Source organism: Triplophysa dalaica, chromosome 15 (genome assembly GCF_015846415.1).
Source record: "Triplophysa dalaica isolate WHDGS20190420 chromosome 15, ASM1584641v1, whole genome shotgun sequence".
NCBI classification, from domain to species: domain Eukaryota; kingdom Metazoa; phylum Chordata; class Actinopteri; order Cypriniformes; family Nemacheilidae; genus Triplophysa; species Triplophysa dalaica.
This window is the reverse complement of record NC_079556.1, coordinates 3472137-3499622: the sequence shown is the minus strand read 5'-3', so window position 1 is coordinate 3499622 and position 27486 is coordinate 3472137. Positions and strand designations below refer to the sequence as shown.

The 27486-nt window shown below is 37.5% G+C and overlaps 3 protein-coding genes across 5 annotated transcripts; 1 reads left to right on the top strand and 2 right to left on the bottom strand.

The window, feature by feature from the left end:
- Nucleotides 1-265: 265 nt before the first annotated feature.
- Nucleotides 266-8063, bottom strand: znf395a (zinc finger protein 395a). Of its 2 annotated transcripts, none has more exons than XM_056768279.1 (10): nucleotides 7655-8063; nucleotides 5281-5513; nucleotides 4898-5085; nucleotides 4477-4583; nucleotides 3961-4151; nucleotides 3697-3797; nucleotides 3373-3604; nucleotides 3028-3126; nucleotides 2174-2292; nucleotides 266-1734 (listed from the first exon to the last, which is right to left on the bottom strand). In XM_056768279.1, the coding sequence occupies exons 2-10, from the start codon at nucleotides 5422-5424 to the stop codon at nucleotides 1623-1625; spliced, it is 1293 nt and encodes a 430-aa protein (XP_056624257.1). In that variant the 5' UTR covers nucleotides 5425-5513; nucleotides 7655-8063; the 3' UTR covers nucleotides 266-1622. The 2 variants fall into 2 exon arrangements, with proteins under 2 accessions (XP_056624257.1, XP_056624258.1); XM_056768280.1 differs by having other exon boundaries at nucleotides 3028-3108.
- Nucleotides 8064-9098: 1035 nt separating this feature from the next.
- On the bottom strand, nucleotides 9099-14786 carry si:ch73-204p21.2 (uncharacterized). Its single transcript, XM_056768756.1, has 6 exons — nucleotides 14614-14786; nucleotides 12916-13053; nucleotides 10850-10910; nucleotides 10702-10765; nucleotides 10547-10612; nucleotides 9099-10371 (listed from the first exon to the last, which is right to left on the bottom strand). Exons 2-6 carry the CDS (start codon nucleotides 13041-13043, stop codon nucleotides 10316-10318), a joined length of 375 nt encoding a protein of 124 aa, XP_056624734.1. The 5' UTR covers nucleotides 13044-13053; nucleotides 14614-14786; the 3' UTR covers nucleotides 9099-10315.
- map7a (microtubule-associated protein 7a) lies at nucleotides 14770-26356 on the top strand. Of its 2 annotated transcripts, XM_056768753.1 has the most exons (15): nucleotides 14770-14806; nucleotides 16341-16550; nucleotides 18541-18615; nucleotides 18743-18906; nucleotides 19382-19487; nucleotides 19618-19731; nucleotides 19896-20035; nucleotides 20137-20252; nucleotides 20333-20535; nucleotides 22095-22248; nucleotides 22520-22685; nucleotides 22965-23066; nucleotides 23481-23531; nucleotides 23602-23794; nucleotides 24461-26356. In XM_056768753.1, exons 2-15 carry the CDS (start codon nucleotides 16418-16420, stop codon nucleotides 24469-24471), a joined length of 1728 nt encoding a protein of 575 aa, XP_056624731.1. In that variant the 5' UTR covers nucleotides 14770-14806; nucleotides 16341-16417; the 3' UTR covers nucleotides 24472-26356. The 2 variants fall into 2 exon arrangements, with proteins under 2 accessions (XP_056624731.1, XP_056624733.1); XM_056768755.1 differs by lacking the exons at nucleotides 14770-14806; nucleotides 16341-16550; nucleotides 18541-18615; nucleotides 18743-18906 and adding an exon at nucleotides 18919-19142.
- Nucleotides 26357-27486: the final 1130 nt, after the last annotated feature.

Here is a 27486-nt window from a genome sequence, read left to right as displayed (position 1 = left end):
GGCTTGTCATGCAGCAAATGATTTTGTGTCCAGACGTATTTTGTTCACGTTGCATGATTTTGAAAGATTTCAGTCTAAAACCGAGCTACATTTTGACATGATCACATGTTTTTTTATATACCCAGTGCTTTTAATAGCAGTAATGATTAATGCAATTTACAAAAGGTGAAGGGTGTCATTTCTGGGCGTAATTGTTTTCCCGAACCATGCGAACTTGCTCTATAAAAAAAGACAAAGATTAAATAGAAAAGAAACAACTAGCATATTATTTGCTCTTGGGTCATTTGTTTGCAAGTTTATTTAAAAAAGGCATTTTCAAGCAACATTCGTTCATCAACAAGACATTTTCTCGTAATCTTAAACAAATCTCAGACAGTTCAGGACTTTCCCTAAAAGGAAGTACTTGAAAATAAAAATGCAGGAAAGATTGTTTTTGTGAGCTCCATCGATCGTCTCTCAATCTTAACAGACAAACTATTATTGCCTAATATTGTGACTATTTCGAGTTATTCTGACTGCCAGAAATGAATAAAAACTCAGGTTAACGTACATTCAGTTTTACAAAGTCAAATCGAGCGTTTACAAAAGTACACATGATGTGAAGCTACATATAAAAACAAAAATGCTGATGCATATAAGCTTTATACAAAACAAAAAAAGATTGTTTTTGGACCCAAATGTTAAAAACTAGAACCAATCAAATAGTTTGGTTACGCTTTTCTTTTTGAAAAGATTTATGAGTGATTTCACATTGTTATTATGAATTATCTTGCAGAGAATCTCTTTGGCAAGAAAACAATCCAGATAAACAGACAGCCAGTGGGTTGACTGGTACGAGAACGAGAAGCAAAAGGAATACATATAAAGTGTATCATTTCATGCATGTTTCATATACAGGTTTTCCTTAGCTGTGACATGACAGGAAAGTAAATCACCTTATTCCACAGAAGTATAACCTGTGTCATAAAAATACACTGATAATGACGTGACACACATCACAGATATCAAAACTGTAATACAAAATCCATTTCCTCCTTAAAAGTTTGTTTTACAAAGCTTTATAACGGAAACAGAGGAAATGTCTGCTTAAGAAGCAGGTAAACATGACATGCATGATCATAAACATTATAGGCTTGCTATTCTGCTTCCTTGTTTAACTACAATTTACCAAAAGCTGCCATTTTTGCCCCCAAAACAATGTAACGTACGCCTCCACCCTGTCTCATATCGCCATGGAATGATAAGAGAACTGTCCAATCGATGACAACGTGAGGAGATTTCAGGCCAGGGGGCTGGTTGGTTTAAAACAGATTAAACAAAATATGGCTGCAGCTGTTGTGCAGTGTACGGCTGCGTCTTGTTTAAAAAAAAGTCACGCTGGATTAGTTGCTGATATGGTATAAGTCGCAGGAAGACTGCAGGGGCGGAGTCTGTGCTTTTCGCTTTAGAAATCTTTCAGCACCAAGATGGTTCCTTAGCACGATTTTGTAAAACGAAAAGCTCGGTGGTAAAAAGTAAAAAAAAGTCACAAAGGTGCTCTTCTGGTTTCTTTCAACCATTGTTCCAGGTAAGATCCCATCTTTTAAGGTTAGTGTTCAGTTTCTTTCTTTCTCAGGAGGTATTTAGTCAAGGAATCTCTGGCAGGCCTTTTTCCAGCGGCAGGCGGTGCACCACTGGTCTCGGTGTTCGATGCCATACACCTTTCTGCACTTCTTGGCCTCTCCACGAATCCTCCTGGTGTGGAAAATAAATCAATTACATTTGACGTTATATTTGCAGTGCACGTTACCTCCGTTATATCACATTTAAGTGGAAAACATTCTGGTGGAAATAATGTTGGAGGGGGATTTTTAAAGAGCGTTTTATTACGTGTTTTATGATATTAGTGGTTAATATTTTCCACACACACCCAATTTTCATTACTTCAGCAGAGAATATTTATTTTGATGACATTTTAGGATATTTTGTTTCATAGACTACTGTACATTGCAAGATGTATATCCCAGCACTTCTGTTATTTTTTACATTTTAAGTTACATATATAAACCCTTAATATATTCTGTATATTTTTATTTGGTTATAAATGTTCTGTATATTGTTTGTATGTTTGTGTGCTGTTAAAAAACTGAACAAAGAACAAATTAGAACATTTTATAAATAGGTGGGAACTAACCTGGCAGTGCAGTGGTTTCTTGGAGGGGAGACACTGGCGGGATGTGGCCTGAAGGTGGCGCTGTTATTCTGAAGCCATTGTTCACCTACACTAACTGAACGACGGCGGAATGGTGAGCCCTGCAGGAGAAAGAGACCTACATTAGTCACAGCCACAAACACAACTTTGTCAAAAACTGTCATAAGTTATTTATATATATATATATATATATATATATAAGTAATATAAATGAAAAGATTTATCATATTTAATATATCTGGCGGCCCCTTTTATCCAAAGCGACTTACAGTGCATTTAATCTATACATTTTTTTTTATAATTTGTGTGTTCTCTGGGGATCAAATGCAATGCTTTAAACCATCTGTGCAAAATAAATTACAATTTCAGATTGTTGCAAATGTACAATGCTAATAGTTTTTAATAGATTTCCTGACTAGATCATCGTTACACTGCTTGCAAAGCTCTATGTTCGCATTACAAATTATGCTATATTTGTCACAAACATGGTGACAAGCATGTGTTCAGACAAAGAGAACAAAGTGTGCTCAGATGTGATCTCTCTCATCTCCACTAGATGGCACTGCAATAACACTGGCCTTGTCTTGTAGGCGGAGCAGAAGAAAGAAAACAACATGGGCATGTCACTCCTATTTTCAGCTAGAAAACACATCCGAATCTGAGACCATGTGGCACTTGAAATATTCTCAAAGCCACAGAGAAAACACTGCATAACCAATCCATTAGCTATAAATATAGCCTGTTGCACGACAGAGGCGCATTGTTAAACATCTCTGTTGTGTGATTTCTTTTGCCTTGTGGAATGCAAATTCAGAGAAAAGTGAAGAAATGCTTACCTGTTTGCTCTGAGGAACCGTGAGAGATGGAGTCCAATGACACGACACGGGTACAGTCACCGGTTTACATTGAGTCACCACCTGAACAGGCGGAGGGGCCTAAATTAATTAACATCAAATTTTAAAACAGCTACAGATAAAGCGACTTGAATCCAAAGTGACCCAAAATGCATTCAGTTTATATACATTTATCAGCACGTGTACCATGAGATCGAACCCACGACCTTTGTTTCGCTAACATGCTCTTTAGTACTCAAGTTAGCTACATGGACTCAAACAAAGAAATCTGGCAACAATCAAAGCCGTTCTGAGCTTTAACTGTGGTTTGTAGTGACGTTATCTCACCTGGTAAGAGTGCTCAGAGTGGACCTGCCAGACACTGCCCGGAGCTGATTGGCTGAGCGTGCTGGGCTGGGGCGGATACGGGGTGGAAGGGGAAAGGGGTATGTGCTGGCTGGGGCTGGATGGAGAAGTGCAGGAAGGCTGGTGGCCAACAGGGGGAGACGTTTGCTCCATAGTCTGGTAGACTTCGCTGTAGTAGAAGTCTTCTTCCCTGTGGGAGTGTTCTTCACTTTGCCTGCAGAAAGATCAACAACGTACAGTTAAAACAACAATACAAATGTTTTGATAGTCCCAGAATGCAACATTCTTAAGCAATTAGATATTTACCCAAGGTGAGAATTCCGGATGTGACGTTTGATGCCCACCACTGTGGTCAAAACTTTCCCACAATTTGGCCACAAGCAGCGATAGGCTACTTTTACAGAGTTCTAAAAAAACAAACAATATTCTTTATTTATTTTAAAGATGATTTCATTTGTTTTCAAGTTTATTTTACTTTACCAAAATAAAGTGTACACATTAACTATACATAAAACTACAAATACATTATTTGAAACTTGATTTATCCATTCATAATTTTTAACGGCTTACTTTGCGTTTTCTTGGCGTCGGCTCATTGAATAACATTTGGTCCATCTCCATGTCCAGGCCTTCATCGAGATGGCCGGACTTGTCCGACTCTGCGATGGGTGGGGATGGTGCGGGGCTTCCGTTTCCATGGTCGCAGCTCCAGTATCCACCGTCGGACAGTTCGCCGCCACCGCTTTCCATTCCACACAAAGCTATCACAAATACAGAGGTGAATAAAAATGAGATGAGGTCATTTAGATATAAGTTAAGAAAAAGTCTTACAAGTGGATAGATGTTATACATTGGCTAGGTGTAAGTATAGTTAGCAACTGAATTTCATCATGTTGGAATAATTTGTACGTGCAGATCTTCAGAGCATCTTCTTGGTGACTAATGTCTGAGTAAGCAGTGTGTAATCCCAGCTGCTTCCAGTCATGTGATTTGTGCATTGTATTGTCACTGTGGTGCGTGATTACTTAAACTATAATATATCTCAAAAATGTATAATGTACTAAAAATATATAATGTTCTCCCAACCTGGCGTCCCGCTCCCCTGAACTGAGTTTTGGATGACTGGACTGCAGGACAGACTGGTAAGAACCAGAGCGGCCATCATCTCATCCATGTCGACCGTCTCGGGCTTCCTGTTGTGATAAAGTCAAGTTGTAAGAGCCTTGATCAAACAAAAGGTCAAAAATCCTTATGTATTTATGAATACGTTTGGTGATCGTATATGTATGAAATACACAACATACTTAAATTCCTATCTTACATAATATAAAACACAAGTGAAAATTATGTTCTTTCCTCGTGTTTGCACATCGGTCTCCATGATATATTTCTAAAACAAATAGTGGAACTATAACCTATATAATCTTTATTTCATATACTGTATGGTCATGTGTCAACTTTTTATAGGATCCTATATAAAAATGCTGACATCCTTAAGGAGCTTTACCTTTTTGGCACATCAATGTATGAAGATACTGAGGTGGTGGGATCGGACGTGGGGCTTGTCCAAACATCTTCCAGCTTGCGGTGAACATGCTGGTTGAGCTGAGGCAGGAAGATGGACACCTCATTGTCCACGTGGTTATGCTGCTCAACCACACCTCCACATTCCTGACCGCCACAGTGCACATACACCTAAAAAAACATATCAAAAAAGAATTCCTGTGATGTGTCTGCTTGCGCTACTTTTGACATTACAAATTGCATTGATGCGTATTGAAAATACCGGCAAGAATTACTGTAGAGGGACCAATGAGGACTTCGTATTCAGATAAACAGATTATTTGTTTAATTTACTTCTTTATAATCACATTATTTATTCATTTTCACCTTTTGTCCTGGGTAAAGTTTGATTCGGTAAAACCCACTGTCTGAGGATCCATGGTGCCCCATTTCAGTCGTGCCCTCGGCAGAGGAACTGCAAACCAGGGTGCCCAATGGGGACCGTTTACCAAGTCTGGTCTTCGGTATCATTTCTTTTACGAGCACCTTGTATCTTCTGAACTGCTTTAAAGAACTGCTGATGGAGACTCAGCAGCACTTTTCAAAGGACAAACGGAGAGCTGGAAAGAGAAAACCAACGATAACTTATTTCGGTCACGCAGCACATTTTCATGTCTGAAAGAGCCTCTGGACTGAATTATGCTGTTAGTATCTTTAAAAGTGCTTCTTAACTATTTATGGCATAAAATCTAAGCGGCCATACAACGTTGTTTGATGCATTCTGACTTCTTTACCATGTTAAAAATGGTCAACTTGTCAAAAAACTTAGTATTTCTGTGCTCGATACACACCCCCAGCGATCGTACAGGTTTCGGAAAGTTTTTTTCGAACATATAAAACCGTTTGTAACAACTTTCTTAGTCCCGTATTGGAAAATTCTCCCGGAAAAGGATGCGGCACGGCCACAGAAGAGCAGTAGAAGGAGCATGCGCATACGTCACTTTTACTTGTGTTCAGGATAGAGAGAGAGCATACGTTCGCGAAGTTCAGGTGTTTGTTTGTTCACTGCATTTGGGTGATGAATGTTATATAAACTGTGAATATAACGCTGGATATGGAGATTGTTTGAAACTGATATATGGAGCCGTCCCAGCGCTAAAATATGCCGGACATGAACCGCATGCGGTGAGTGAAACCGATTTATGTGTTTTGTTGACAATGGGTGCGCACCTGCTTTGGTTCAGCCTACCCCTCCCCCCCGCACGCGCCGTATGTTTTCGGAATCGATCTGTATCTATATTTTATAATTGTGATCAAACTAAACACTCTTCGAATATACGAAGTATGCAATACTACTCTATAGCTACTCAAGATTAATATGAGATTGGCAGAAACCCCGTGTGTTACGACCGCTTTAAGTAATTCACAAACTCAAAATATCAAAAAGAAAAGAGTTACTGAGAACGGATGCAACTTTGTCCCCGGTTGTAACCTGCTGAAGCTCATCTGTGAAATGTCATCCCATGTGTGAAATATCCGGCAGCTAAGCATCCAACTATTTAGATATCACAGGATAACTGATGCAAAAGCTGAAGTATACGTGCAATTCCGCGCAATGACTATGAGTCATTACTCGTCACCACCGACTGAACCATGAAAAAGATTTGAAACGATGCAAGAGTTCAAGCTTTCAGTGGGCTGAATACTGTTCATTAAACTGAAGTCTGATCTCAAGTTTCCTACTTTCAATGAAAAATCATGGAGAAAACTCATGCTACAGCTCCATATTCATACAACTTACATCATTCGAGAAGATTCTATTTACTCCAAAATGAATTAAAATTACATTTAAAAATGGTGGCCATGTTGTAAAACATTGGATTATCGGCATCATTTTGCAAACAACAACGAATCTGAACTGCATTCATTTTATAAGAACTAATTACATCCATTCATTCATTTTCATAAACTAACAGAGCCATAAATATACATCATGTACACATTCTCTACATCCACCCGGCATGCCAACGTTGCGGAACATACAGCGGCTCGAGCCAATGTAAACAATACACAGCAGACGTGCATGGTACATAATGTACCGCTGTAATGTTTGGTCTCTAACTCGTTCAGTTTCGTTTTCTCCAGATTTCTCTCATTTTCACAATTACCGAACAATTTAACTAAATTTGTAGATTTTCTAAATAAACACACGGATTTGCCTTAAAACAAGTTCCATTAATCGCTCATATAAATTTGTGTGCTTGATCAAACCGCATTGGAGATTATGCTGTGCCCATGACGTCACTGTTATTACATTTGTCCAAAGTATAGTTTAGTACGTAACGTTGCACGCGCGCGGTCGCTTCTCACATGTTCGCCTCCGACCGTCTGGAACGCGCAGCGGGAGCGGATAATCCAAACGCTATTCAGTCGAAGCGTGAACGCTGTTTTTGCAAAACCGTCCAGAATGTGCCATCTGAACAGTTGATCTCTTAGCGCAGCGAGGCGACACGAGAAAGTTAAGCATTTTCGAGAACATTCAATGGACCACATGCATTATTTACCCAAATCTTTTTTCATTTATTGCTTCAATAATTAAATTCCTTAATCACATATGCATAACACATAAAGTACATGACTTCACGCGTAAAACATGAACAGTTTCACAAGCCGTACATTTACGCACAAACGCACAAACACGCTACAAGTCCTGAACATTGAAAGGCTTATTTGCGTGAATTTGCTGATAAAAGGCACCAACCTGGATGTCATGAAACTGCGCTGTCTTGCCGGAGAAGCGTGCGGTGTAGCGAGACACAGACGCGTAAGAATAGCGAGAAAACTTTCAATGAACGCACGTACCAATGCCAAATTTCAACACACCCCCTTTCCACAAGGCTTGCTTTGACCGGCTGTAACTTGAAAATGTCCTTTTACAGAGCCCAGAACTGGTTGCGTTCAGGTATTCCAAAACCCGAACTGGAGTTTTACAGTGAAACGGAATGAGTTGGCTAAATGACCCGCAGAGTTATAAAACCAGCCGCATAAAAGCAGATGTGTGGATCTGTAGTGTTTTCCTGACACGCAACGGGTAAATCAAGTCTCTGTTTGATTTAGTTTGAATCAGAAATGCTTTCGTTTGTGCCGAGTGTAAACCTCCTTCAAAATCCAGTTCCGGGTTTTCCATCTGGCGGCTTCTAGCGGGTTTTCTGCTCTTGTAGTAAACAACCTGACCATGTGGTAGCGACGTCGACGCTGATTGGCCGAGCCGCGCTTTCCAAGACACACGCCCTACAATTCCAACTTGTTTACGCAGAAGTTGAGGAAGGGTCAAGAAACACAAAGGCCTCACATGGGACAATGCATTTAATATATCGCTTTCTTCACCTTTATGACCTCGTCGTAGCTTTCTGTCACTCGTCTGTGACATGAAACATGGACGCAGAGATACAATGTGCAACAGGGATGCAATTTTGCATAATTTGTGATTCTAATGATCTCTAAATAATGGATTCCAACAATATGATCATGTTTTGTCGTTGTGGTTGCATAATATAAAGAATGCACTGAACTAACACTGAATTTAAACAGCACATGTGTTTTCACAATGCAACATTTGCTCCTCTGCACGTGTACTTTGCAAATTGTGTCTGGTTGATGTTGCAGCGCGTGCTTTCCTTAACCAGATTAATAAAGCGTCAATCTTACGTTAAACAGCATGCATTGTTGTCTTCAAACATATTTACAGTACAATAGAAAAGCAGTGAAGCACATCTGAAGTGCAGTAGATGCATTTATGAAGGGGGAGGGTGTGAAAGGGTTACATAATACGTGCTTTCCCCAGTCCGCTGGCATCACCGCTGCACGCCATTGGTCGGTCGCAGTGACGCGCCTCCCCACGCGCTGCGCTCGTGAAACCTTTCAGGCCAATAAACGCGTACGTGCGCGGCCTCACATCCTCATGCCAGAACAGAGACGGGCCAGGCGTTCTGCACGTCAACCACAGATATGTGCGCGTTTCACAAAGACAGCAAGGACAGGCGTCATGTGAACATATTGTTTCACGTCAACACACGTATGACAATGTGTTTGTTTGTTTTTGCGTTTCACTTGTTTACTCATCATCGAATTAAACGATTTTTAAATGGACAGATAAAATACCCACGGCAGCACATTTGTGATCAAATGACAGACAACTTTGATGATAATGCAACATTTATTTTATTAATATCATAATGCATACTTGTTTACATCATATTTCATACTTGCACTACTACAGTATGGACTTTGTTCACATCAAATCATACTTGCATTACTATTTGATTCATTTGTTACATTCATATAGCGCTTTTCTGGACACTCAAAGCACTTTACATTGGATGGGAGAATCTTCTCAACCACTACAACAGTTTTTGAGGTCTATACCCCCCATTCTTTGCTAATTTGTGTACGTTGTGCTTTGTATGGAGTAAAAATGTTGTGGTACATTTGTACAATGACAATAAACTGTATTCAATTCTATAATCATGTTTCATTTGGGGTGTGGATATGTGGATAGGTCAAACATAACATTAAAATAGTTAAAAACTTTCCTCGTACCCACTAAAACTAAAACATTGTCTAAAGCCTAAAACACTCACAATCGTGCTTACGTTAAAATACATCAAATTAAAAAGATACACACCAGTCAACCTCTGGGATTAAGGTACAACGAATTAATGCAAAAACAGAACAATTTAACAGTACTTCATTTCATTAGCCTATAAAAAGGGATTCTTTCGTTTATTTCTGAGTGATGGTGATTCATCCACCTCATCCTCTGATGGGTGTGGAGATGGACAGTGGTACTCTTGATGTTCTGGTTTAGTGTGGTATATAACCCATTTAAATGGGTGACCACCTGAATAGTGATCGCTATCAGGAGTCTCCCAAACTGGAGTGACCAGAAGATCTGGATCTGTCATCCAAATTGTTGAATTGATTGAGCTTTGTCTTTGCAAGATACACTCTCTAAAGTCAGCAGCAGTTGCACATAGCAGGATGTGTCCGGTTTGGTTAGTCTGGAAACTGTTTGTCTCCAACTGTTGGTTTACTAAAGCATTTACAGGTAACATATGGAAAGATGGAGGAAAACTGCAGGTTTCCGTCATTGAACGTGTATTTATAGCTGCTGCGATGTTACACCTTCTAACAGCGAAGTCATTTTAGTCAAGTGACATTAAAACAATATAAGAGAGGCACAGTTGTGTTTGTATTGTCATGTGACATTTCGCTGGAATGCAACTTTGAGTTTATATACAGGATGGCGAAAACGTTTTAGCAATGGCAATTTCTATCGATTGTCTATTAAAAAGGTGGAAACCTTGTTTATAAACTATTTTAAAAGCAGACCACTCAATGTGTTTACACTTTATTAGACACCCTAATGTTGTACTGAAACTTCAGCATTGCCGTTCGTTTCACCATGCAGTCTCGCTCCTGCAAAAAACAAAAATATTGTCATGTTATGTTTGAGTACATTTCTAATGGGTATAAAAATATAAGTTCAAATCAGATCTTTCAGAATATCCTACATGATGTGATGTTAACTTATTTGATTGACATTATCTGCGAATACAGTACAGTACAGTTCAATAACAATGGTTAGTCATACCTGGAATGAGAGTGTGACTTCTGTAGGGTTTGAAGGCGAGTGCATCTTTACCGATTTCTACGTTTCCTTCAAGAACAAGATTAGGGCATCTGGTTAGATGGTTTGCCAAACATTGATAGCATACATAACTAATATAAATGAACAGCTCAGTTTACCAATTTCATCACTGGTGATTTCATTAATGGCAGGGTTTTGTCTGGCCACATCCCCCTTTGCTTCCTATTTAGGTGACAAGCACACTTTATCACACTTTATCACTTTTATCACATTGTCATCACACACAGAAATATAGGAATTACTCACCACTTTAACAAGTTTTGAAGATTTCTCCTTTGGTGTCTTTTCCTCTAACTGAAATGAATGTCTGCAAAGTAAGAGAGATGAAATTAGAAATGGCTCTTGATGAATTGGAAAATAGCTTGTGAATGTAGCTTATGCAATTTGTGGTTACTACACAAGAATTATTGTCAATGCAAACTTAATAAGGCCTGAAGTTTTTAGCCCACACATTTATGATGAATTCTGTTCTGCCATCTGCTGGATGAAATTAGAAATGCAATGTAAATGGTCAAACATTTATTTACATGAACTATACAGCAGGCGTCTCCAACCTTTTTGCAAGCGAGGGTACCTGAAGGGACAAAATCCTTGCAACTTGTTGGATATAATAAGAAAATACTTTCAAACTTTAAACTGTGCGAATCATACATTTTTAACTTAACTTCTTGAACTTTCAGGGTAATTAATCCTTTTGTTTTTTGATACAGTCAATGTCACTTTATAGCCTACAACCATAACCATTCACAAAAGAACTGATTACTTTTCGTTTTAATGGTATACGAAATTGCAAGAAACAGTTTTGAAATTTAAAATAACATAAACTAGCACTCCATCTTCAAAGAGAACAAAAACGCAATAACGCAGCTTTATAAAACTGTTATGAGGTAATACCAAACCACTTTAGACCACTCAAGATGGTGTACAACGAGTTTGTTAGTTCAGTTATGCTGTCAATTGATCTAAGCACAATTGATGCGAATCGAGGATTTTTGTCAGTAAATGTGTTTCTATCATATTTAATTGCCCAAACCTTCTTTTCAGTTTAAAATGAATCCGACTCAATTCAGTGCATGCGTTTTTATGCACTTTTATGCGTTTTATGTGAGCTGCTGCGCACAGAACGCACATCAAATTCATAGGGATCAAATTAGGTTCTCTTTTACGTATTATGCACTTGCATATATTTACATTGTCAAAGCATAAACACTTAAACACGTGAAAATGATAAACTTTCATGACGACGCAGCACTCCCGAGCGTCATTCATGCGCAGCTTTTATTTGTTGAGCCCAGTGCCTGCAGACACACACCTTTTGTGTGTTTTACTAGAGAAAAAAGGGTATCAAGGGTATTTTGAAACGTTATTTGAGTTTACTAAAAAAGTTTTTGTTTATTGAAAATATTGGCCTAAAAATTATTGGGGAAAAATTGATAACAAAAATTTGAAATGTTGCCTCAGAAATAAAATGAAAGTAGTTTAAAACACTAAAACTAAACCTAAAATTAATTAATCTTATAAGCAACATAAAAATCTAAAAAATGACCAAAGCATTTAACCAAGTTAATGAATATTTAACTAATATTACCATCAAAAATAAAACCTAATTTAAAATATGAATAAAAATGAAATAAAACTGTAATTATTCTTCTTATGACACATTAAATTAAACATAAATAAATATTATTTCTACAGCAATTATTAATCTTAGTTCATGTCAAATTTAATGTTTACTAATAAAAAAATATATCAAAAGCTAAGGTAATGAATAATGAAAACTGAATTTGTATTTACTAACATTGACAAAGATTAATAAATGCTCTTACAATGTTTTATTTTAAGCTGATGTTAGCTAATACATGAACTAATGGCAATGACTTTAACCTTTAGTTAGTGTTAAAAGTATAGAAATTGTACTTGTTTCTTTCTTCTAAGGCACTAAATACAAGTATGCACACATCCCCTTCAAGTCAAATAATTACAACTTTGCTCTGTTTATGGTTCATTGCATTTTGGTTCTTTTTTATGTCTCACATGTCAGCTATGCGAAACAGTGAATGAACAACATTCCTCCTTCATTCCACACAATGTCGTAGTGAAAAAACTTGACAGTGCTGTCCTGGAATGCATCTTACATCATTTTCTGGTGTTGACAGTACCACATACCTAAATAACATACAGGACACGCAAGGTTGCTTCTTAACACCTGACTTCATCTGTGTCTACACATGCTTTTGTATAATAACGCGGCACATACATCTCATAAAAGGTTAAAGTCATACACCTTAAAATGTCATTCAGTGACAACTCACTTTTTACAGGTTGTGCAGATAACGAGCAAAGCGATGCTGATGATGAAGACGATGATGATGGAGAGGAATGCAGCTTCTGGTGTCTCTGACATTGCCCACCCCACCAGATCGGTGCTGATCGGTGCCATGATTCAGATACTACAGGTGAACAGAAAGATCATAGAATAAAAGGTGTGTCTCGGTACATAATGTTTGTTTATGAACGCCACTTGATAGCGCAAAACGACTAAGCAGCAATCAAATACAGTTATAAATATTATTTTATACAGACAGATGCACATCCATAACATATACAGTATCAAACAACACAGAGAAGACATACAAATAAAGTGACATGATGTATACCTTAAATGTATTTTATGTAATGATGATTTATATTTTACATTATTATGTAATTAACATGTTGAACACATGTATATGCCACACCAGCAGATCTTTGTCACAAAAGTTAGGTGTGTATAGGACATAATTAAGTGTTCAAAAATTGGGTCACATCTTTATAGCTTGGTTTCTAAACCTTTCTCTTGACCACTTATTAAGAAATGACTGACTTCATAAGAAGTCGTGACATTTGTTTAAATGCTGATGAGCTGTTTCAACAGAAAGTCTTTCACTGACTGTTTTGCATATCTAATGAGCATCATCAGATACCACGGAACACAGTTTTCATATAATGTTTCACTGCTATCAAAAGAAAATGCTTCTGATATTGACAAATGCTCAAATGGATCAATGTCTAAGTGAAATTGCCTTAATGTGTCACATATGACTGTTGATACTGTAAATCTTCAGAAGGTCAGTTGTGTTTAAAGGACCCTGAAACTATTTAAAGAATGTTTAGTGGCTATGACAGTTTCATTCGATCTAGTCCATTCACTATGTGTTAAAAGTCTTGGCCTGGAATGTTTCTGTAATTTTATGACAATTAATCATAAACTAGAATATCCGCTTCTTCATGGCCTATAAATTATTTCTGCTGTTACTTTCGCAGCATACGGAAACGATTTTACCACACAACTATTACTTAACTTGTTTTGACAATAAAAAAAGACATATACAGTATATGTAGATCCACATGTATAGCAGTACAGAATGCACGTGTTAGGGAGGATTAATGAAACCGCACCCCATAGTCAAAATGACAATAGAAACAGGTTCTTAAAACAAAACCTTCATCCACCTGATTTAAGATGTTACCCCTCCCAGTTTCGCTCTTTCTTTTTTGATGCTAACTAAACGTTACAAATGCTTTCCTGCGGCTCAGTAGTTAGAGCATGGCGCTAACAACAGCAAGGTCATGGGTTCAATCCCAGGGGATTGCAAATAGTCAGAAACAAATGTATAATACAACGCAATGTAAGAAGCTTTGGATAAATGCGTCTGCCAAATGCATAAATAAATAAATGTAATGTATAAATGTGTGATCAATAAAACTTTAATAAATATTTTGGTAACATATTAACTGTATAACAATTATTTATAAAACTTACGATGCATTAAAAGGTACGTAACAATGCTTTAAAACTACTTTTATAATGCATTATACATACATGTTAATCTAAAGGGATAAACTTGCAATTTCTGTACATATTTATATATCCTAATAACAGTGCACGCAAATTATCCCAAAATTTACATTGATAATAAAAATATCCATCTCAGTGTAAGATTGAGTAACAACGAGAGATCAAGACTCACTTTCCTAGATGTGCGGCTGGAACCAATCCCAAAGAATCTGAGCCGATTATAATAGTTCAACGATCCTTCTCAGTTAATAATTTCTTCTTTTGCTCTTGTACTTTACATGTCAACACAGACTAAGAATAGACACTCGTAGGCCAGCAGACTTCAGCCTAACACTGACTCTACTACTGATGCGACCTTCTAACAGGTGAATATAGTTTTGACAAGCCTCATTTCCTCATTCCTTCACCTGTCTTCATACCTCTGCACTCCCTCAAAACTCAGACGGTCCGCCTGTGACTCACTCAACAATTTCCATCATCCTCTTACGCCCAAGATCAATTTACAGATAGCTAGTTAAAGACATTTTGGTATTAAAATGAGGTGTTCAAAGCAGTCTTAAATATTTCGTTTTTTGTAATCACAAATGAAATATATGTGATACGTAGAAACAGAACTATTATCATTTAAAACAGTAATACAATTCTTATCTTAAAGTTTTAACAAATAGTTAATCATTTCCAGACGTCTTTAGAATATGACTAATAGAGGACTGCACTAGTTTCTGTTGTGTCGTGCTGTTTACCAATACATGCAAATTTTATACAAATTTATATTTATGTTTCACTGGTATTACTGTACCGGCTAAGTCAGTTTATAATTATATAATGTGGACACTGGTGACATTTAATTATAAGAAAATTCTATATGGTTACATTACATAATTTAGCAAATAAATCTTAATATGACAATTCATCCAAAAATGTCATCATTTACCCTCTTGTCATTTTAAATGTAGATATTTTGAAGAACGGGTAACCGAACCATGGCTGTACCCAATAACTTGCATTGGTTTTGTGTCTATACAATAGAAGAAAGGGATCTTTTGTGTTTCGCAAGTGGAAGAAAGAAAGTCATACAGGTTTAAATGAAAAGAGGCTAAGTAAATGATGACAATTTTGGTGAAACTATCACTTGACACAGAGACTGGGCCAGTTGTCACAACAGGAAATCAAGGGCTAAATTATTACGCAAATGCATTCTTCATATTTCACACACACACACAAACGTAGTACTGTTAAATATGTGTCTTACTTGAAAAGACAAATTTGTGTTAATCTATAGCTTCTGTACTATAGTACTAATTGAGATGGGATGACATCATCTAGGCTTGACACCAGATCCTCATGTTCAAGCAGCTCAATTAATCTGTTAAAAAACATGTCACATTTACTTAGACGTGCAGATCGCTTATCCTTACGCAAGATAAAAGCCCCTTTTTGTTCCTAGACTCCCCGGTGTGGTGCTATTTCTAGACACTCACTTGCAATGTCATGCTTTCATTCATCCCCCACATTTCATGCATATCACGGTCGCCCGGGCAACCATGCTTGCATCCATCCCGGCTTCCTTTGTTGTATTTCACCTCTGCTGCAGCTCCGACAACATTATGGATTTTAAAGGGAAACACGCCTAAGCTATTCTCAAACACTATATGGGTGGGTTTCTTTAGTATGTGAGGAGGAGGAGCTCACGACAGCATGGCACATGTGCACATTTTACATTCAGACGGGTACTGAGTTTGCTGGGTGGGCACGTGTGCTGTACGCAACCCAGCCAGCAAATCCTCTCACCATTCCACCCCCCCAGGAAGAATTTCTGCCTCTCTTGCTCGCTCTCGCCTATTCCCTGTTAGAGATACAGCGATAAGCTGATATCAGGAGTTGACGTTTTTTTCACAGAAGAAGCTGGGAACAGATGTTCTACATGTATCCGGTAACACGCACATTCACAGCGACACAAGTGTTTAATCGATAAGATGCCAGCTCAGCTGAGCCTGGCAGACCGGGAGCGGGATTGGAGGAAGGCGGGGAGGATGGCAGAGCTGGGTCTCTCCATCGTCTCAGAGAAGGGACCGCGGAGGATGCACGACCCTGAGAGAAAGCAGAGAGGTTAGTGATGCAATAACATATGTAGCATTTGTTCCCCTAAACTACAATTCAGTTGCATGCGCGGTTTAGGTCAATCTCTCCTGCTATATCTGAGGATAGTAGTAGCATATGATATTATATTATCAAGATGAAACATGTGACGCCTATTCCAGAAAAATGTTAGACGCCTAGATATACTCCCCTGAGTGTGAATACATTGTAATAATGCTGTAATTTGGCATTTTCTCATAAGCTTAGATGGTGACGTATTGAGGATAGTTGTGTGTGTATGTATGTGTGCCAGATGCACTAAAGGTCTTCATAAGGGTTAATCTCAGTTACAAACATATAGTGGTCTGTTATATAAAGGTCCACAAAAGCAAGTCTGCTTTACTATTAATATAAATATTCATGCAAGCATATTCAGCAGGTACTACAGAGATAAAAAATGAGCATTCTGTCATCATGCACACCCTCGCATGCGGTTACAAACCATCATTTTTCTTTCAAGGAACACAATAGGAAAGATTTGGGCAGAATGGTGACTGACAGCCCCATTCACTTTCATTGTTAGGAAAATTATACATATCAACATTCTTTTAAATTTGACCTTGTGTTCCATTCATGAAAGAAAGTCACACAAGTTAGAAATAGTGTGAAGGTCAATAAAGGATTAAAAAAAAACTTTTTGGATTAATTTTTCTTTAAAGGTCCACCCCTCTATAGTGTTGCTTTTGAGTGTTAAGTTCACCTCACAAGTTCAGTGTCAGCACGTCTTCAGTCAGGCGCTGAATATGTTGTTCTACACAGCAACAGTGAAACAAATGTTGTCTTTGTAGCTGTTTGCCAGCCTCAGGCCATCTTTATTTAAAAAAAAAACTCAAATCTGGCATAAGACAGGTCTCATGTTTTTCTTCCATATGTGCCTTTTGGTTTTGATTAGGGGTGTTAAAGGTATTTTTATGAACAAACATTTAATACTAAGGGAGGCGAGTGCATTTTGATTGAAAGGTTCAGAAGTTCTTGTCAAGAGCTAGGTGATGAATAATCTAGGATTTAAAAATGCCTTTGGGTTTACAATTATGTGAATCAATACTAAGGAGACTTTAACAGGTAGTAACATTCCATGAAATGATCTGACCAAACACAGATAATTGTGTTTGAAAAGCATTCATTGTACTCAGCATTCTTCATTCTTTCTGTACGGTTGTAAATCATTGCAGGTAACCCGCCTATCTGCTTTTCAAACAGGGAGGCCGAAAGTTTCTGGTGTGAAGAATGCAAATGTGTAAAAACATAACTTAAATATTTAAATAGAAGCTTGGATAATAAAAAATGTGACACAGGCTGTGTAAATCCAGCTAAAGTATTTCTTACTGTTACGTAAATAAATCATCCTACTTAATGCAAAGAACATTTAGAAATATTTCGTAATATATTAAAATATTATGATCTTCATAATATCAAATTTGTGTGAGTAAAAACAGATTCAGGTAGTTGTTTTGCGAAGTAATAAAACTGTGTAAACAAAATCATTAAAGTATTTAATATAAATAAAAAGTACTGTCTCTTAAAATCGATCTTGCTAATATAAGTACATAAAGCAAATTTGCAAAGCTACTTCTGCTGTAGTTTTTAGATCCCAGCTCTGACGTGACACCCAAACTCATGCAACACATAGAAAATCATGTGCTCCTCTGATCATCGAATCCACTCAGATTATTATCAACAAGGAAAACGCAGCAGGTCTGCAACAGCTACGATTTATATATCGCTTCCACTTGCCATTTTTCCTCTCGAACGCTTCCCCCACATTCATTGCTGCCATGGATACAATGTCAATGAAGATTTAATGTCACTCTTCAGTTCTACACCTCTGAGTTATCATTTTTTATGAAAGCCTGAGCATGCACAAGCTGACTTTTTTAAGCTATTTCCATCAGCGTGTTTGAATCGAACGTTCTGTGCACTGAAACTGTCATGTTCTGACATTAACTATTTTGCAATTTAGAGTCGAATGCACTCAAGGTGGATGAGAGACTGCAACTGGCCCGAGAGCGAAGAGAGGCGTACCAAAAACAGCTGGGTATTCCATTTAGTCCGACTGTATAACATCTACACCGACTGAGAAATGAACTAAAAGGATTATTACTGTGAAATTACGTATTTGATCGGTCTCATTTTCAATTTTCTGTGGTATTTGTGAACCGCAGCCTTGCGAGAGCGCAGTTGGCTGGCGAGGGAGGAGCGAGCCAAAAACTTCTACCAGAAACAGCTTGAAGAGCGCAAAAGAAAGCTGGAGCAGCAGCGACAGAAGGAGGAGAGGAGAAGAATAGGAGTCGAGGAGAAACGCAAACAGAGACTTAAGGAGGAAAGAGTGAGTTCCCATATGAACGATAAATCACGAAAGGGATAGTTCACTATACTCAAATCACTGCTCTCATGTCACTCAAAACCTGAATCTGACTCTTTTTCTGGGAGCACAAAAAAAGAGATTTTGAGAAATGTTTTGTGTCCACACAATGGAAGTCAATGGGGGCCAATGTTGTGTGGTTGCCAACATTCTTCGAAATATCTTCTTTTACGTACTGCAGAAGAAAGAAAGTCAAACAGGTATATATCCAAGCTCTAATTTATAGCTCTGTATTTTATATATAAGCAATTAATACGTAAAATAATATAGAAACATATCTAAGATCATAAAGTTCTGTCCACATGTTGACTGTCCAGTCAGTTTATGCGAGTAATATAAACACAGAATATGATCTGAAATGCTTTGGAGATTTTGCACTGATTAAAAGCATACGCACAGCACAGAATCATGGGAACACTGTTTTGCATCAATGTCGTAGGAGCGTTATGAGTCTGTGGTGCGCAGGACATTGGAGAAAAGTCAGAAGGCCAAACTCGGCCACTGCTCACGGCGGGCCACCAACAGCGCCCAGAGCCACAAGAACGGTGAATTTCTAACAACACAAATAAAAAAAAGCACGCACCTCTAAATTTCTTTTCTAAGCTTGCAGACTCTATTTCCTCAGCTCTGTCTTGTCATGTTCTGTTAGTGTTTGTGCTTTCTGCTGTTCTCTAGCTAAACGCCGCTCTCTTAGCCAATGGGAGATCAAGCTTGTCAGTCGTCTTCAGACTCCCACCATTTCCTATCTAGCCAGAAGCAGAAGTGCTGTGTGTCTGTCCCGAGACACAGGTACCGATATAAAACAACCAAACAATGAGGGAATGTACTTTGAGTTAAAGGGAATTTACAAATGTGTTTTCTTCCTTTTCTTACTCACCAACTTTTCTTTCTCCATAATCGTTTATCCCCATTTAAACTCATGTTGTGAAACAAAATCGACCACATTTTTTTAGTTGTTCATGTTTGTCGTCGTTCAGCATCATGCCACTCCAGTACCACCCAAAAGGCCCAGGTGCATTGTGGGAAGGCAGCGAACAGACCTGCCTGCTCAGTTCCAAGCGTCAGCATCCGCAGAACCACTAACAGAGAGCTGGTGAGACATTCCGAAGTGTCACAAAGCTTAGTTCTAGTTGCATAGAAATCTAAATTACTGTAGTAACAAATATTCATATGCATTCTTGCACTGGCTTTCAGGTGGCAAAGGGTGGTTTTGAGGCAAAAGACCGGCAAACACAACCTCAGACAATAGTTGAAATTCATACCAGACAGGATACAAACCCACAAGAGAATGCGAAAACCCCAACACCAGGGTATGTTTTCTATGTAAATAATGATGACAGTAAAACTGAACGCTTTAACATTGACACATTCTTTTCATGTACACCTCAAGTCTGCAGAAAAGACCACACCTTAGACACGCTTTACCCAAACAAGAAGGTTTGCCTCCAGTTCTGGAAGAGCAAGAGTATGAGCTCGCTCCACATTTTCAACAACCCGAGACGACATCTCTACAATGTCTACAAAGAGATCTCAAACAAGATGTACAGTTAAAGACAGCTCTGAATCCTCCACACTGCGCTCAGACTCCTTATGGTTAGTGAAGGTCTTCTGTAGAAATCTATACATTTATGACTCTGGACAACAAAACCATGCAGTCTTGAGGGTCAGTTTTTCAAAACTGAGATTTTTACATCACATGAAAGATGATATTTGATATTTGAATATTTGACTCAGATACAACTATTTCAATATCTGGGAAAATATTGAGAAAATTGCCTTTTAAGTTGTTAATCAGAGGTTTTGTTTTAACGCTCTCTATTGGCTTACCGCTGACGTTGTAAAGAGTAGAGGAACCCAAAAGTGGAAATTTTTACACAGTTTTACACAGATACCAAACTTGAGTGGGTAATTCTCAAAGAGCGGATGGTTGATTCTCACGAAATCTTGATTTAAACATGATTTTCTTTTAATCCCTTGGATCAACAAATTCCCTTTATATAAATTCAAAACAAGGTATGACATGTTTAAAGGCATTAAATAGGATTTATCCCAAAATCCCCAAAAAGGATTTAAAAATTCTCATCACCATAACCATTTAAAACTGTCAATCTCATAGCATGTTTTTGCTAAAAAACAAGCGAAGCCATCATGCCTGAGCAAGTTTTTATTAATCATGCATAATAAGACATTAATGAAGTTTTTTTTTTATATTATACATGTAAAATTTCTTTAAATGTGGAAAACTACCTGTATCGGTAATGAGAAGGGGGAAAGTTATGCACACAGTGTGACAAGAGAATATTACATTTTTAACTAGTAATTTATTAACTTGTTAACCATATAAAAGTAGATGTGTTTCTTCACATAAAATCAAACACAATGTAAATATCTTTGTGTGTGTTTAAAAATTCTTACAGTGGATGAAAATATCAGTCAAGGAAACTTCTCCACTGTTTCTTCATTTTTATTATACGTGAATATTCTGCCAATCATTTTTTGAAATTAGTTTTATTTCGCAATATTTGAATTTTATTCTGTTTCAATTACAACATCTAATACACTGAGAATTTCAGAAGAAGCAATGAAATACTTAAATACTTAATTCATATGTTAAAGTTATGTTTTGTCCTAGATAGAGAACGCAGTTATATTTTTTATGATCATTCTATGTGTTTCCAAATTGTATGTTTTATAATTCAAATCTTTACCGCCATGATGTTTCAATGCTTTCGTGAGAATCAACCGTGCAGCAACGAGATTAGTTTGTAGGTTAGTTTACTTTCCGGCCATTTTTATTCACGATTTCGCTTCATCCACTCACACAAATTAAGTTGTGATATATTTAAGGTAGGAAATTTATTAAATATCTTCATGGAACATCTTTACTTAATATCCTAATTATTTTTGCCATTAAAGAAAAATTAATCATATTGAACCATGTAATGTATTTTTGGCTATTGCTACAAGATACAAATACTCGTGCTACTAAAGACACATATATAGAGATGCTATAACATTAATATTAATATTTTATTTTTATATAATATAATATTTTTATCCAAACATTGAAGTTTGGGTCCTTTGAGTCATAAAAACATTTATTTACACTGAATGACACTCGTTTAATGTTTCCCACCTATGTACAATCTCAGGACCAAGTCAGATTGGTGATAGAGCCCAAATCAGATCTCCTGCATGGACCACAAAGGCTGAGGAGGCCACACGCCTGCTGGCAGAGAAAAGAAGGCAAGCGAGGCTTCAGAGAGAAAAAGAAGAGGAACGGAGACAGAAGGTGGAGATTGAGAGGTAAAGACAGACTTCTGTATTCTCACATATTTCCATTGCAGTTTTATATTTTTACTGACAGAGAGATCTTACATTATAATTTCCTGTGGACAAATGAATAAAAATCCCGCTAACTAAAATGTCAGTGGCTTTACATTTATTTTTTGCTGAAGAACCTGAAAATCGTGTTAGTTGGGTTGTGATCATAAATTAGCTTGTTTTATCTGACAGAATGCACAAAAATGTTATGAAAGATGTTGAGATCTGACCGGTCTGTGATTTAACTCTTTAGAAGGGGAATAGAGGAACTGGCCCTTCGGAGAGCCGAAGAACGCGCCAGGCAAGAGGCCGAAGCTGTGAGACTGGAGGAGGAACAGAAGAAAAGAGAAGAAGAAAACAGACGTCAGGCTGAGAACACTCGCAGACAACTGGAGGAAGAAAAAAGACTTCAGCAACAGGTATGTAAATAAAGGACCCTGTCCTCAATGCTGATTTGTCAATGGCGTTTAGTTTGTTATAAGCTATACTTTACAGGAGTACTGGACATGATTTAGCATTGTGTTCCCACACTGCAAGACTATTTGTTTGTAAAACTAAGACACAATGGCTTCAAAACCGGGAAAATAATATCTATGCCCATTGTTTCAGGTTTAGAGCATTTCTTACCAAATCCGCACAGTATTATTACATTATGGTTGTACAGATAGAAACAGACATCACAATAATGTGTTTCTCAGAGAGAGGAAGAGGCTCTTCAGAGGGCACAAGCAGAGCAACAGAGGCTGGAACGAGAAACTCGCTTCCAGAGAGAAGAGGCAGAGCGCCAAGAAAGAAAGAAGGTACATACAGAGAACTCTCCAACTCACTTAAAGGGATAGTTCACCCAAAAATAAAAATTCTGTCATCCTTTACTTAACCTCTTGTCATTTCAAACCTGTGTGACTTACTTTCTTCCGCAGAACACAAAAGAAGATATTTTGAAGAATGTTGTTAATTGAACAATGGCGGTCCCCATTCACTTCTATTGTATGAACATCAACCAATGCAAGTCAATTGATACCACCATTATATTCTTCAAAATATCTTAAGAAAGTCATACAGGTTTGAAATGATTAAAGGGTGAGCAAATAATGACAGACATTTTTTTGGGGGTGATCTATCCCTTTAAAGAGACTTAAAAACGTCTCTCTTGTTACCGACCGCCTGCAGCATATACTGTATTTATAATGCTTTTTTACATATCTCCCAATAAGCGCCTAGAGGAAATCATGAAGAGAACCAGAAAGACTGAATCTGAGGATAAGGTGAGACTGGTTTTAAAATGCAGCATGTTGCTGCCCCGAAGGAAAAATCTCACCTTATTGTGTCCTGTAGAAACCAGTATCAGTGAAGGGCACTTTATCCGGCGAGAATGCGAAGCCTGCTATCAGGCTACCAGGTCCTGGAAAAACATCGAAGCTGGAGATGAGGGAAGAGGACGACATGCTTCCTACTGTTGCCTTCAAAGAACGCAGATCATTCCGCCCTCTGTCTGGCCTGGAGGAGATGCAGGCGCATCAGCAAACAGGTGCGGGAATAAATTCATCAAATTTCTTGGAAATGTTAAATGACCAATTTTTGTATTAAGCTAACATAAGTGTTTCGCACAAACATCGGGTGCAAATCAAAGGATGAAAAACATCACACAAGATAAACTTTAACACTTTAATATTGTAACGAAAGTTATTAATGAAACATACAAAATTACATGAAGTGATATTAAAGGTCCAGTGTATGAAATTTAGTGGCAACACTCCGCCCTCCCTTTCGAAGCACTACGGCGGCTGACACAGAACTAAGAAGTCGTCATGTTTTCGCTTCTTTGCTGAAGGAGATAACGTATTAATGAAACACTCTCTTTAGAGAAATTTGTCCGTTTATGGCTACTGTAGAAAAATTGTGAATTCCATGCAAGGCCCGAGGTGTATGTTGATAGAAATAGCTCATTTTTAATAAGTAAAAAACATTCATTCATTATGTAAGGATTATATACACTCCTGAAAACATAGTTATGTATATTATATTGCATTTTCGTCGATAGATTCTCCAATAAATTACACACCGACCCTTTAAGTTAAAATAATTAAATATTTATTGAATTTTTGTAAACATTTGTATATTCATAATGTTATTTTGATGCTTGAAAGTTGTTATACAGTTGATAAAAAAGTTTGTTTTTTCTCCTGTGCTTCAGAGGTTATTTAACCCATGGAGTCACCATAGGATGTCAAGACGTTCAGAGCATCTTCAGCAAGCTTTTGTTGGTAAAAACTGCTTCCCCTGCACTTTAAAAATCCTTAAGGTAACAACTCCGCTCTACTGCCCAAACAAAAAGCCCAATAACTGCTTGATCTGCTATAGTGCCCTGTCCCGCCGTGCTCAGTAGCTAGATAACTTTGGGTATGTGGTTAGATTGTCAAATAACAACCTGTTAACTCTCTAAATAAAACTTGAAGTTCATTTTTGTAGCTTTAATTTACTCATATTATTATTTTATATTAAAGTCAGTATGTTTTTGGTGATGAGAAATGCATTGCTCGAATTTAGTCTTTAAAAGAGATTTCAGTCTTTGGTGTGCACCAGAGCCATTGATAGAGAGAGTCTTCTACGTTGACTCCAATGTTGTTACAATAGTTACCGGAAGTTACTAGTAACGCATGGAGCTACGACTCAACAGACCAACAGAGGTAAACTTCTGACCCGTTCAAAACAGAAAGCCTTTTAATGAATAAAAAATGAAAGAAATAAAGCATTTAAAGAGAAAACATAACTTCCTGCAACTTTCTGAAGGCTCCATGATTTACGTGACAGGGGCTCTCAATAGTTCCCAGAAGTAAGTTACCAATGGAGCTGCAACTAAACAGACCAACTAAAATAAACATCTGACCAATTTGAAGACGAAAGCCATTTGATGAATAAAAATGAAAGAAATAAAGCATTTAAAGAACTTGCTGAAGGTTCCATTAATCACGTGAAGCTCCAGCGTTTTGGACTTCTGTTGGCAGAGCTCTCTCTATCAATGGCTCTGGTGTGCACATAACACCTGCACACAGCTATATGCGTAATAATTTATTGTCAAATTGCTGATCGACAGTAAAGAAACTATATTCTGTACCTTTGCACTGCTGCTGTTTGTCATACACGAGTACTTTTCCATCTGTAGTCTATGCTGACCACTGCTTTTGCGTCACAGTTTATAACCAAAACAGGTGAGCTCATTAATTTCTAGTTTCCATTGCTCATTTTGCACTGCTGCTATTTAGCTGTTCCAACTAATGTTGAACACTGCTTTTTCATAATTCACATTTTATTAATAAAGTGACAAGGACTATCACGTGCTCGGCTGCCTTTATGAGCATTATGATTGTGCTTGTTCCTGACTTTGTGCAATATATAGATGCTTATGCAAATGTAAAGATGTACACAATTTAGTTCATTTTTTAATGGTGTAAGTAAATAAACTTCAAAACCAAAACTGTTGTGGTCTGTTGGAAACGATGAATGGATCTATTCATACAGATTTGACGCATAGCCTATCATTTTTACAACATCATTCACTATAAGAGTATTTAAAGACGGAGCAGAGCCTGTGAAAGTGTATTTATTCTGGACCGGATTTGAAGATGAAGTTGTATTGAGCTGAATTTTACTGGAAAGGACTGAATGTTCTTGTAGCCTTAAGGCATTGTACCAATTGCGATGGACAAGCTGCCAGTTGGTTAAACAGTGCCACAGAAGAAAGAGAACATGAGAGAGTACATTAAATTCAGTACTGTTAATGGCTGGCAGAACAGACTATATTCAAATAAAATTCATTATAAAACCTCAAGAGTTACCAATGTTCTGGCCTGTAACAAAAGGCTTGTTCAGGTTTGGACATCAATCCTTACAAACAATGACACACATAAAACTACAATCCAATGAGCAACGACATAATACTGTACATTTACATGACCTTACCAGAAGGCGTAATCAAGCCTGGCAATGTATGCAGTTGGTATAAAGCGTTATTTAAGTTACAAAAGGTGGACTGCAGTGCTCGAATTGAAGGGGGGCTGGGGGGATCCGGGCATAAGGCCCCCCCTTAAGAAGTAAAAAGTGGACTTTGTGGGTCCCTCAGATATTTGCATTTGATTAAAAATTATAATGACAAATGGGATTAAATTCATGCAATGGATGTAGGTAATTTTGTGTATTTATTATTTACAATAATTTAATTTAAGTTTGTTTATGGGCTAGTTGTCATGTCTCTTTAAATTTGAAACGTCTGAAGACCGCACAGGACAGTGAAAGAAGCCTCTTCCCTATGTAAGCCTGTTTTAAATATATAAGTATTTAGTTATGAATATTATAATCAAATATATTGTGTATTTTGTTTCAATTGTATATTGCGAGACTAACCCCCACCAAAAAAAAAGTCTTATGAGGGGAACCCCCATAAGACTTGGTTCAATTCGAGCACTGGTGGACAGTTACTTGGCTGGATACAATGTTCCACATTTTTTAATGGTGTGAAGAAAACACAAAAAGTACTGAAATACACAGTCCACACGAAACATACATTGTGCTTTCTGTGACAATATCGATAACAGTCTACCTTGGACTTTAACAAAGACCGAAATGGCTCTGAAGACTAAGGAAGTTAGTGTAATGCTCAGCTGTCCTCCATTCATAGTCACCTGTTAACAAGTTTGACATTCACTATATATAACTGCGGGTCGACCATTTGGTACAAACATTTCAAATATAAACCCATACTTCTAATTTAAGCACGGTGAAAAGTGCACATTGGTGTATTGATGTGCGCTACGGAAACGACCGAGCGCACACGTAAATGCACGAGGGGCCCATTGCAAATATCTTCTTCGCGAGGCACACAGAAACTGTAAAGGGCAACGAGTATTATGAAAAAATATAGACAGTATATTTTGCTTGTTTTAATGAAAGCAATATAATACATTTTATTTAAAAGTCTGTGTCAATTGATAAGGCACCACCGGCGGAAACAAATCGCCAGCTTTGTAATCCGGTAGGTGGCGGAAGAGTTAAATATATTAAACGTCTTGGTTGGATAAGTGAAACTACATCATAGTCTCCTTTCTAAAAATTCATGATCTTTTACTTGACGTAAACCAAGTAAGATGTATGCGAACATCTATCGTCTATCTGCCTATTAAAGTGCATTAGGCCTACTTGAATTCTAAGCCTAAATATCTTTCA

Excerpts from the sequence above, each read along its gene's own strand:
- si:ch73-204p21.2 (XM_056768756.1), bottom strand. The coding sequence starts at position 13,043 with ATGGCACCGATCAGCACCGATCTGGTGGGGTGGGCAATGTCAGAGACA. Across the intron at positions 10,911-12,915 it reads ATCTGCACAACCTGTAAAAA|ACATTCATTTCAGTTAGAGG; the intron begins GTGAGTTGTCAC and ends CTTACTTTGCAG. Across the intron at positions 10,613-10,701 it reads AATCACCAGTGATGAAATTG|GAAACGTAGAAATCGGTAAA; the intron begins GTAAACTGAGCT and ends TTGTTCTTGAAG.
- map7a (XM_056768753.1), top strand. The coding sequence starts at position 16,418 with ATGCCAGCTCAGCTGAGCCTGGCAGACCGGGAGCGGGATTGGAGGAAG. Across the intron at positions 16,551-18,540 it reads CCCTGAGAGAAAGCAGAGAG|AGTCGAATGCACTCAAGGTG; the intron begins GTTAGTGATGCA and ends TTTGCAATTTAG. Across the intron at positions 19,732-19,895 it reads GTGTCTGTCCCGAGACACAG|TTGTTCATGTTTGTCGTCGT; the intron begins GTACCGATATAA and ends ACATTTTTTTAG.
- znf395a (XM_056768279.1), bottom strand. The coding sequence starts at position 5,424 with ATGATACCGAAGACCAGACTTGGTAAACGGTCCCCATTGGGCACCCTG. Across the intron at positions 4,152-4,476 it reads TCAGGGGAGCGGGACGCCAG|CTTTGTGTGGAATGGAAAGC; the intron begins GTTGGGAGAACA and ends TATTTGTGATAG. Across the intron at positions 3,605-3,696 it reads ATCCGGAATTCTCACCTTGG|GCAAAGTGAAGAACACTCCC; the intron begins GTAAATATCTAA and ends ATCTTTCTGCAG.